Source organism: Moschus berezovskii, chromosome 7 (genome assembly GCF_049115385.1).
Source record: "Moschus berezovskii isolate FMDL1 chromosome 7, NW_MosBer_1.0, whole genome shotgun sequence".
Lineage (NCBI taxonomy): Eukaryota > Metazoa > Chordata > Mammalia > Artiodactyla > Moschidae > Moschus > Moschus berezovskii.
In genome coordinates, this window is record NC_142466.1 from 46,375,840 (window position 1) to 46,388,024 (window position 12,185).

At 36.4% G+C, this 12,185-nt stretch overlaps 1 protein-coding gene and 1 pseudogene across 2 annotated transcripts in view; one reads left to right on the forward strand and one right to left on the reverse strand.

The window, feature by feature from the left end:
- Window positions 1–12,185, reverse strand: part of JAK2 (Janus kinase 2) — a 103,095-nt gene that overhangs the window by 44,858 nt on the left and 46,052 nt on the right. For both annotated transcript variants that reach the window (XM_088837907.1, XM_088837908.1), the window contains one exon: window positions 1,887–2,032. In XM_088837907.1, coding sequence (XP_088694033.1) covers window positions 1,887–2,032 — 146 coding nt within the window. The remainder of the gene's footprint in view (window positions 1–1,886; window positions 2,033–12,185) is intronic.
- On the forward strand, window positions 6,482–6,999 carry LOC129557602 (signal recognition particle 19 kDa protein pseudogene; annotated as a pseudogene).

The window sequence follows — 12,185 nt, forward strand, 5'->3', positions numbered from 1 at the left end:
ACTATATTATACAACAGAAACTTGCTAAAGGAGTAGAATGCAAGTTCTCACAATAAATGAAGAAATATTTATGTGAGGTGATAGATAAGTTAATAGAGGGGGAACTGTTTTACAATATATAGTAGGTAGATGTACACTTTAAATATCTTATAATTTTATATGTCAAGCATACAAAAATAAACTCAAAATGGATTTTGAATTAAAAGTCTAAATGAATTAAAAGTCTAAATGTAAGACTGCATACTATAAAATTCCTCAAGGAAAACACAGGCAGAATACACCCTGACATAAATCATAACAGTATATTTTTTTTGGTATTCATCTCTTAAAGTGAAGGAAATAAAAGAAAAAATAAATAAATGGGACCTAATTAAAAAGTTTTTGCATAGCAAAGGAAACCATCAACAAGATGAAAAGACAACCTACTGAATGGGATAAAATATTTGCAAATGAAATGAATGAGAAAGGATTCAGTTCAGTTCACTCAGTCATGTCCAACTCTTTGCAACCCCATGGACTGCAGCACGCCAAGCTTCCCTGTCCATCACCAACTCCCGGAGCTTGCTCAAGCTCATATCCATTGAGTCGGTGATGCCATCCAACCATCTCATCCTCTGTTGGCCCCTTCTCCTCTTGCATTCAATCTTTCCCAGCATCAGGGTCTTTTCCAATGAGTCAGTTCTAAAATCATATAACTTAACATCAAAAAACCAAACAACCCAATTAAGAATTGGGCATAAGAACTGAATAGACATTTTCCCAAAGAGGAAATGCAGATGGCCTTCGGGCACATGAAAAGATGCTCAATATTGCTTATCATCAGGGAAATGCAAATTAAAACTACAATGAGATGTCACTTTGCACCCACCAGAATGGCTATTATTAAAAAAAATCATACAGATATCAAATGTTGGTGAGGGAATAATGTAGACTGGTACACCATTGTGAAAAATAGTACGGAGGCTTCTCAAAAAACTAAAATTAAAACTAACATATGACATAGCAATTCTACTCTTGGGAATAAACACAAAAGAAACAAAAATACTGATTTGAAAAGATACATGCACCCCAATGTTCACAGCAGCACTGTTTACAATTGCCATGGTAGAAACTCCAATACTTTGGCCACCTCATGCGACGAGTTGACTCACTGGAAAAGACTCTGATGCTGGGAAGGACTGGGGGTGGGAGGAGACGGGGACGACAGAGAATGAGATGGCTGGATGGCATCACCAACTCGATGGACATGAGTTTGAGTGAACTCCGGGAGTTGGTGTTGGACAGGGAGGCCTGGCGTGCTTTGATTCATGGGGTCGCGGAGAGTCGGACACGACTGAGCGACTGAACTGAACTGAACGGAACTGAAGTGTCCATTAACAACTGAATGGATTAACAAGATGTGTTATACACACACATACACACACAATGGAATACAACTCAGCCATAAAAAAGAATGAAATTTTGCATTTGCCGCAAAATGGATGGACTGGCAGTGAATTATGTTAAATGAAGTATGCTAGACAGAAAAGACAAATAGTATACAGTATCACCTATATGTAGAATCTAAAAACTACAACAAACTAGTGAATATAACAAAAAAGAAGCAGACTCACAAATATAGAGAATGAACTAGTGGTTTCTGGTGGGGTGAGGGAAAGGAGGAGGAATTCTATAGAGGTAGAAGGGAAAAAGGATTGTTATGATAACATATAAAATAATTTGTTTGAAACTTTTGAAAATCCTAAAGCACTATGGAATTTTAAATTTTTTTCATTTAATTTTTAAAAAACACCAAAAAATAAATACAGGCAAACCGGAAAAAAACAAATAAGTTATACAAAAACTATAACTAGTCATACTTATATGGATTTGCATAAGAACATTACCTGATAGAGCTATAGATGTCCAGTGGGGTTTGATTCTTTTCTTTGGCTATTCTCATCATATCTAACACTGCCATTCCAAGACATTCTTCCTGTGTTTCATGAGTCACAGGTACTTTTATCCATCCATGTAAAAAATCATGCCGCCACTAAAGTAAAAACAAATATAGAAGAAAACATTTCTTAAGTTTCACTATCACATTTTAATCTATAATTGAATTTTAATCTATAACATAATTTTCAGAACATATACATTTAACAAGGTAAACTCCTCCCTTGATTTTGAAACACTTTGCCATAAAGTTTTAGTATAAGTTCTTTTGCAAATGGAAAGTTATTTAAATTAGGTTCCCAATTATCAGCCTATTTCACTGATTCTATCTTCAACTTGTATCTTCAACATTAAAATTACCTAAATTAAAATAGGTATTAATCAATTAAATATGTACTGAGTTCCAAATAGGCTCAAAGCATTGTACTAAGGACTGTTTTGGCTACAAAGATATATAAGATGTAGCCTCAGCCTCCAAGGAGACTAAAATGTAGTCAGGAATTGAAACAAGTAAAAAAAAAAAATTATAATGCCAGACACTGTATAGTGAGTACCACACAACAGATGATTTAGGAACTTAAAAGAAGTTGAGATTATATCCAGTAGGAGTAATTAGGAAAGGTTTTGCAGAAAAATTGAAATTTCATGTATTCTTTGAATATGAAGAAATTTTTAAAAAATATTTATTCATTTATTTATTTGGCTGTACTGGGTCTCTGTTGTGTCACACAAGATCTGTGGCTCAGCTGCTGCAGGGCATGAAGGATCTTAGTTTACTGACCAGGGATTGAACCCATGTCTCCTGCACTGCACAAGGTGGACTCTTAACCAATGGATCACTAGAGAAGTCCCAGAAGAAATTTTTGATTAATACAAAACAGAATGCAGAAATAGAATAAATGACACAAAAAGAAAGCACAAGGCATGTTCAGAGATGCAAAGTAGTTTGGTTGGAGCAGATAATTCATGAACAGAGTGAATTAAGACTTGGAAAAGCAAGTTGGGGTCAAACTGCAGGCACTCTTCAACAGCTGGATCCCAGGAGCAATAGACAACCATTTTCTTAAATGTATCCATTTCATAAAGTATCTTCTCTTAAAGCATCATGCCTCTTTCACTGGTAGAAGTAGCAATGACACAAGGACTTTAAGAAAATGAAGTATATTCAAGGAGACTCTTGAAGAGGCTGCAGTAATGGTTCAAATATGAGAGAGTAAAGCTTTGCTGCATAGAAGAAAAGACACTAAAAGAGTCTGAAAAACCCACTAACTTTATAATTATATGTAAAAGAATGAAGAAAATGGAAAAATAGAAATTCTAAGATTTTGATCTAGACAATTTAGGGATGCAGATAAAATCAGACTAAATATGTAGTGGGAGCAAGGTTAAAAGCACCAATATTCTAAAAATAACAATTTTCTTTGTAAGAAAGGTAAAAGCCATAATAATGGCTGAAACACCAACCAAGGTTTAAACTAAGAGAAAAGATCATCCATATTTTATACACATATCTCCTTTCTTCCATATGATAATATCTCATGAAATTAAGTTTTACACAAATTTAAAAAATGATTTTATTTTAAAAAATTAATATGTACTTAAAAGTATATTTGTTAGCTAACTTTCTATTAACAAATTAGAAAACATTTTTGTATAAGAAAAGAAATATACTACTTAAAAAAGAACAAACCATGAAATAATCAGTGAGCACACACATACACACACCCACCCAAAACAAAGGCCTCAATATTGATAAGGCAAAACTGACTCACAGAAGGATATTTCTTTTTGCTCAATTTCAAATACTAATTTCACCCCACTTCCGATGCTGATTTAAAAAAGCCACAGATAGCCAAAGGCTAGGTAGATTATTTTTAATAGCTTACTTCCGTTTCATATATTATATGGGACTGCTGCTGCTAAGTCTCTTCAGTCGTGTCCGACTCTGTGCGACCTCATAGATGGCAGCCAACCAGGTTCCACCATCCCCGGGATTCTCCAGGCAAGAACACTGGAGTGGGTTGCCATTTCCTTATCCAATGCATGAAAGTGAAAAGTGAAAGTGAAGTTGCTCAGTCGTGTCTGACTAGTAGCGACCCCATGGACTGCAGCCCACCAGGCTCCTCTGTCCATGTGATTTTCTGGGCAAGAATACTGGAGTGGCTTGCCATTGCCTTCTCCGACTATATGGGACTAGAGTATAATAAATTCTGTTTATGAGAATATCCTGTGGAACTCATGCAAAAAAGGCAATAAACATATGAAAAAATTAGTGCAGTGCTAACAACATAATCAACTAAATAACCATTAGAAAAAAGTTACAAATGAAAAATCCCCAAATGCCAAAGCATGTAATTTTAAACTAGCCTTCTTAACCATCAATAAAAACTGATTCATTTAATTGACTCATTTAATTAAAACTGTAGAAAAGTAGTTTCTCATCTAGGCAACTGACATTTGAATCAAGAAATTTTATCTACATTCAGCCAGAAAAAAAAAAAACAGTTATAAAAAAAAAAAAAATTAGTTACACTTAGTCTAAAACATGCATAAAGTCTAATCTGATATCAATACAATCTAAGAATAAGTTAACTGTTACCTTATTTATTTTCTGGGCGTGGATGTAGAGAAGTAGAAATACTAATTAATAGAAAATTGCATGTGGTAGTGTCCAGACACAATTTAGGACTTTATTATGAAATTATTTTGCCATCCTAGATAAGAAAAATCCCTTCTAGAAAGATAAAATTGGAAATCACCCATCATTTTTCTAGATCAAAAGTATGAGATGTCATAACACTAATATTAGGGTAAAGTACCTCAATGAATAGTTTAGGAAAACCTGGCCTATCAATGGGACTTAACTAGCATGCCACCAAATAAACCATATATGCATAACAGATGAAATAATACAATTATAAAAGCAGCAGAAAGTCATAATTTCATGGTACCCTATTCTCAGAAGCCTGTTTCTCTCTTTCCTTAATTACTACTGAAACAAAGGAAGCTATGTAAAAGTTGGTTAATAGTCAAATGGTTTTGACAAGAGTGCCAAGACCATTCAACAGAAAAAGAATAGTCTTTTTAACAAATGGCGCTAAAATCCTTAACAAAATTCTAGCAATCAGAATCCAACAACACATTAAAAAGATCATACATCATGACCAAGTGGGCTTTATTCCAGGAATGCAAGGACTCTTCAATATTGGCAAATCAATCAATGTAATACACCACGTTAACAAAATGAAAAATAAAAGCCATATGATTATCTCAACAGATGCAGAGAAAGCCTTTGACAAAATTCAACATCCATTTATGATAAAAACCCTCCAGAAAGCAGAAATAGAAAGAACATACCTCAACATAATAAAAAGCTATATATGACAAACCCACAGCAAACATTATCCTCAATGGTGAAAAACTGAAAGCATTTCCCCTAAAGTCAGGAACAAGACAAGGGTGCCCACTCTCACCACTACTATTCAACATAGTTTTGGTAGTTTTGGCCACAGCAATCAGAGCAGAAAAAGACATAAAAGGAATCCAAACTGGAAAAGAAGTAAAACTCTCACTGTTTGCAGATGACATGATCCTCTACATAGAAAACCCTAAAGACTCCACCAGAAAATTACTAGAGCTAATCAATGTATAGTAAAGTTGCAGGATATAAAATCAACACACAGAAATCCCTTGCATTCCTATACACTAATAATGAGAAAATAGAGAAATTAAGGAAACTATTCCATTCACCATTGCAACAAAAAGAATAAAATACTAGGAATATATCTACCTAAAGAAACAAAAGACCCATATATAGAAAACTATAAAACACTGGTGAAATAAATCAAAGAGGACACTAACAGATGGAAAAATATACCATGTTCATGGATTGGAAGAATCAATACAGTGAAAATGAGTATACTACCCAAAGTAATCTATAGATTCAATGCAAGCTACCAATGGTATTTTTCACAGAGCTAGAATAAATAATTTAACAATTTGTATGGAAATACAAAAAACCTCAAATAGCCAAAGCAATCTTGAGAAAGAAGAATGGAATCAACACGCCAGACTTCAGGCTCTACTACAAAGCCACAGTCATCAAGACAGTATGGTACTGGCATAAAGACAGAAATATAGATCAGTGGAACAAAATAGAAAGCCCAGAGATAAATCCACACACCTATGGACACCTTATCTTTGACAAAGGAGGCAAGAATATTCAATGGAGAAAAGACAATCTCTTTAACAAGTGATGCTTGCAAAACTGGTCAACAACTTGTAAAAGAATGAAACTAGAACACTTTCTAACACCATACACAAAAATAAACTCAAAATGGATTAAAGATCTAAACGTAAGACCAGAAACTATAAAACTCCTAGAGGAGAACATAGGCAAAACACTCTCCGACATAAATCACAGCAGTATCCTCCATGACCCACCTCCCAGAATATTGGAAATAAAAGCAAAAATAAACAAATGGGAACTAATTAAAACTAAAAGCTGGGGACTTCCGCCAGAAACGGGGTGGTCTGGGACCCTGAGAGCTGAGCTCCAGCCAGCTTTATTAGCTGCAGGCCCGGCCCGAGTGCTGTCTGGGCATGGACGCTGTCTGGACCCGGGTAAAGATGGCTTGCGCCGCGGCGCGGTCCCCGGCCGACCAGGACAGGTTCATTTGTATTTATCCTGCTTATTTAAATAACAAGAAGACCATCGCGGAGGGGCGGTGAATCCCCATAAGTAAGGCTGTTGAAAATCCCACAGCTACAGAGATTCAAGATGTATGTGCAGCAGTTGGACTTAATGTATTTCTTGAGAAAAATAAAATGTACTCTAGAGAATGGAATCATGATCTTCAGTACAGGGGCAGAGTCCGGGTCCAGCTCAGACAGGAAGATGGCAGCCTCTGTCTTGTACAGTTTCCGTCACGTAAGTCAGTAATGTTGTATGCTGCAGAAATGATACCTAAACTGAAAACAAGGACACAAAAAACAGGAGGTGGTAACCAAAGTCTTCAGCAAGGAGAGGGAAGTAAGAAAGGGAAAGGAAAGAAGAAGAAGTGACCTGGTCTGAGAATCAAGGATGTGATACTACTGTAAGAGACATGAATGGAGGCTTCTCATTTGTATCTGAGAGAAGCAGAAGCTTTTTGTTTGCATCATTTAACTGAGCTGTGAACGTTTGTGCCTCCCAGCTTCAACATCAGAGTTGATAATGAAATAAATATACATCAGAAGTTTGCATCCAGCTCTTATGCAGTATAAATTTTTTTTTGCCTCTTAATGCAGAGTTTTTGTGAAAGAAAGAAGCATATTCTTTAACGGACAGTGGGCTCTATCATAAGTTACTTGAAATCCTATATCTGTTTGTCCTCTGTGTAAACATGTTTCAAATAAATGAGTTTAATAAAATTTGAAATACAAAAAAAAAAACAAAACTAAAAGCTTCTGCACAATGAAGGAAACTGTAAGCAAGGTGAAAAATTGGCCTTCAGAATGGGAGAAAATAATAGCAAACGAAGCAACTGACAAAGAATTAATCTCAAAAATATACCAGCAACTCCTGCAGCTCAATCCCAGAAAAATAAACGACCCAATCAAAAAATGGGCCAAAGAACTAAACAGACATTTCTCCAAAGAAGACATACAGATGGTTAACAAACACATGAAAAGATGTTCAACATCACTCATTATCAGAGAAATGCAAATCAAAACCACAATGAGGTACCATTTCATGCCAGTCAGAATGGCTGCTATCCAAAAGTCTACATGCAATAAATGCTGGAGAGGGTGTGGAGAGAAGGGAACCCTTTTACACTGTTGGTGGGAATGCAAACTAGTACAGCCACTATGGAGAACAATGTGGAGATTCCTTAAAAAACTGGAAATAGAACTGCCATATGACCCAGAAATCCCACTCCTGGGCATACACACCGAGGAAACCAGAATTGAAAGAGACACGTGTACTCCAATGATCATCGCAGCACTGTTTATAATAGCCAGGACATGGAAGCAACCTAGATGTCCATCTGCAGACTAATGGATAAGAAAGCTGTGGTACATATACACAATGGAGTATTACTCAGCCATTAAAAAGAGTGCATTTGAATCAGTTCTAATGAGGTGGATGAAACTGGAGCCTATTATACAGAGTGAAGTAAGCCAGACACCAATACAGTATACTAACGCATATATATGGAATTTAGAAAGATGGTAACGATAACCCTGTACGTGAAACACGAAAGAGACACAGATGTATAGAACAGTCTTTTGGACTCTGTGGGAGAGGGCAAGGGTGGGATGATTTGGGAGAGCAACACTGAAACAGGTATATTATCATATGTGAAACAAATCGCCAGTCCAGGTTCAATGCATGATACAGGATGCTCGGGGCTGGGGCACTGGGATGACCCAGAGGGACGATATGGAGAGGGAGGTGGGAGGGGCATTCAAGATGGGGAACACATGTACACCCGGGGTGGATTCATGTCAATGTATGGCAAAACCAATACAATATTGTAAAGTAATTAACCTCCAATTAAAATTTTTAAAAAAAAGCAGCAAAAGAAAAAAAACAAACAAACAAATGGTGCTGAAAAAACTGGATATCCACATGCAAAACAATAAAGATGGACTCTTACCTTACACCATATAAAAATTATCTCAAACATAAGAGTGTCCTTACACGCAGGTGAGATGACACTACATACAGAAAACTCTGAAGACTCCACAGAAACTACTAGAACTGACAAAAGAATTCTCCAAGGTAGTAGGATGTAAGGTTAACATACAGAATTTGGTTGCATTTTTATACTAACAATGATATATCAAAGAGAATGTTAAAACTGTTTTTCAAACAAAATTTCATTTTATTAAAAAAATAATAATTAGGAATAAATCTGACCAAGGAGGTAAAAGCATTATATGCTGAAAACTATAAAACATTAATAAAGAAAATTAAACATTTTCAAAGACATAGAAAGATATCCTATGTACTTAGATTGGAAGAATTCATGTTGTTAAAATGGTCATACTACCCAAAGAAATCTACAGATTTATTTAGCACAATCCCTTCAAATTACCCAGGACATTTTTCACAAACTAAAAGGAATCGTCCTAATTCTTTCGGCCGTGCCATGCAACTTTCAGGAGCTTAGTTTCCCAATTGGGGATTAATCAGTACTTGGCAGTGAAAGCACCAATTCTAACCACTGGACTGCCAAGGAATTCCCAGATAATGTTCAAATTTATATGAAACCATAAAAGACCCAGAATTACCAAAGCAATCCTAAGGAAAAAGAACAAAGCAAGTGATCCTAAGGAAAAAGAACAAAGCAAGAGGCATAACCCTCCCAGACTTCAGACATTACTACAAAGCTACACTAATAAAAATGACATGGTACTGGTACAAAAACAGACATATGAATCAATGGAACAGAATGGAGAGCCCAGAAATAAACCTACATGCCTATGGGCAACTGATCTTCAACAAAGGAGACAAGAATATACATTGGGAAAAGGTCTCCTCAGCCAAGTAGTATCGGGAAAGTTGAATAGCCACACATAAATCAATATTAGAACACACACTCATACCATACACAAATATAAACCCAAAATGGTTTATCAACTTCAATATAAGACATGACACCATAAAACTCCTAGAAGAAAACATAAGCAAAACATTCTGACATAAATCCTACCTATGGTCAGTCTGTCAAGGCAACAGAAGTAAAAAAGTAAAAATAAATAAATGGGACCTAATGAAACTTACAAGCTTTTACATAGTAAAGCAAACTATAAACAAAACAAAAAGACAACCTATATATTGGGAGAAAGTACCTGCAAATGATGCGACTAACAGGCTTAATTTTCAAAATATACGGATAGCTCATACAATTCAATAACAAAATAACAAATAGCCCAATTGAAAAATGGGCAGAAGAGCTAGACATTTCCCAAAGAAGACATACAGACGGGCAATAGGCATATGAACAGAAGCTCCATATCATTAATTGTTGGGCTTCCCTGGTGGCTCTGATGGTAAACAATCTGCCTGCAATGCAGGAGACTCAGGTTTGATCCCTTGGTCGGGAAGACTTCCTGGAGAAGGGAATGGCTACCCACTCCAGTATTCTCTCCTGGAAAACTCCATGGACAGAGGAACAATGCAAAACAAAACTACACTGAGATCTCACTTCACATTGCTGAGAATGGCTATTGTTAAAAAGTAATAACAAATAACAAATGCTAGAGAGTATGGAGAAAAGGGAACCCTGCTACACTGTTGAAGGGAATGTAAATTGGTACAGCTACTACGGAAAACAGTATGGAGGTTCCTCAAAAAAACGAGAGTTACCATATGATCCAGCAATCTCATCCCTGGGCATACATCTGAAAAAAACTGTAATTCAGAAAGATAAAGGGACCCCAATGTTCACAGCAACCTATTTACAAGAGTCAAGACATAGAGACAACCTAAATCTACCCTGACAGATGAATGGATAAAGAAGATATTGTACATATATACAATGGAATACTACTCAGCCATAAAAAGGAATGAAACAATGCCATTGGCAGCAACATGGATAGATCTAGAGATTATCACAAAAGTGAAGTAAGTCAGAAAGAGAAAGACAAATCCCATGTGATATCCCTTATATGTGGAATCTAAAATATGAACTTATCTATGAAACAGAAACAGACTCGGGCAAGCAGAACAGACATGTGATTGCCAAGGGGTGGGGGGATGGACTGGGAATTTCAGATTAGAAGATGTAAACTAGAGAATGGACAAATAACAAGGTTCTACAGTATAGCACAGGGAACTATATTCAATACCCTATGATAATCTGTAATTGAAAAGAATATAAAGAGTGTGCGTGTGTGCATGCTAGGTCTCTTCAGTTGTGTCCGACAATTTGTGACCCTATGGAGTAGCCCACCAGGCTCCCCCATTCATGGGATTCTCCAGGCAAGAATACTGGAGTGGGTTGCTGTGCCCTCCTCCAGGGGATCTTCCCAACTCAGGAGTCAAACCTGCATCTCTTTTGTCTCCGACATGGTAAAGCAGGTGGGTTCTTTACCACGAGCACCATCTGGGAAGCTACGCAAGAGTGTATATATGGATATATGAATCACTTTGCTGTACAGCAGAAATTAGCACAACTCTGTAAATCAACTATAATTCAATTAAAAAAAACACCTGAAAACAGATCAAAGATCTAAATATAAGACTAAAACCATAAAATATTTATAAAAAATAAAGAGAGACAGCTTCACAACGATGGACTTGGCAATGATTTCCTGCATTTGACACTACAAGTATAGATAACAGAAGGAAAAAATAGATAAATTGAACTACATCAAAATTTAAAATGTTTGTGCATCACAGGACATAATCAACAGTGAAAAGGTACCTCGAGGAATGGGAGAAAATAACTGCAAACTGTATATCTAATAAGGAGTTGGCCACCTCATGCGACGAGTTGACTCACTGGAAAAGACTCTAATGCTGGGAAGGGTTGGGGGCGGGAGGAGAAGGGGACGACAGAGCATGAGATGGCTGGATGGCATCACCGACTTGATGGACATGAGTTTGAGTGAACTCCAGGGGTTGGTGATGGACGGGGAAGCCTGGTGTGCTGTGATTCATGGGGTCGTAAAGAATCGGACACGACTGAGCGACTGAACTGAACTGAACTGAGCCAGAACCAGACAACAACAACAAAAACACCTAAATAACCTGATTAAAGAAATAGGCAAAGGACTTGAACAGAAATTTCCCCAAAGAAAATATACGAGAGGCCAATAAGCTTACAAAAATGCTCTACATAATTAATCATTAAAGAAATGCAAATCAAAATCACAACACGATACCACTTTACACCTATCAGAATGTCATTATCAAAAAGTGTTGGCCATTATCAAAAAGTGTTGTGTGCCGCTAGCAATAATGTAAAATGGTGCAGCTGCTGTGGAAAAAAGTATAACAGTTCCTAAAAACATTAAAAATAGAATTACATCATGATCTAGTAGTCTCTCTTCTGGATATATATCCAAAAGAATTAAAATTAAGGTCTCAGAGATATCTGTACACTCATGTTCATTACAGTATTACTCATAAGTACCAAAAAGTAGAAGCAAAGAAACGATCCAAGAAGAGACATGAGTAAACAAAATGTGGTATATACAACAGAATATTACTCAGCCTTAAAAAGGAAGGAAATTCTGACACATTCCACAACACAGAT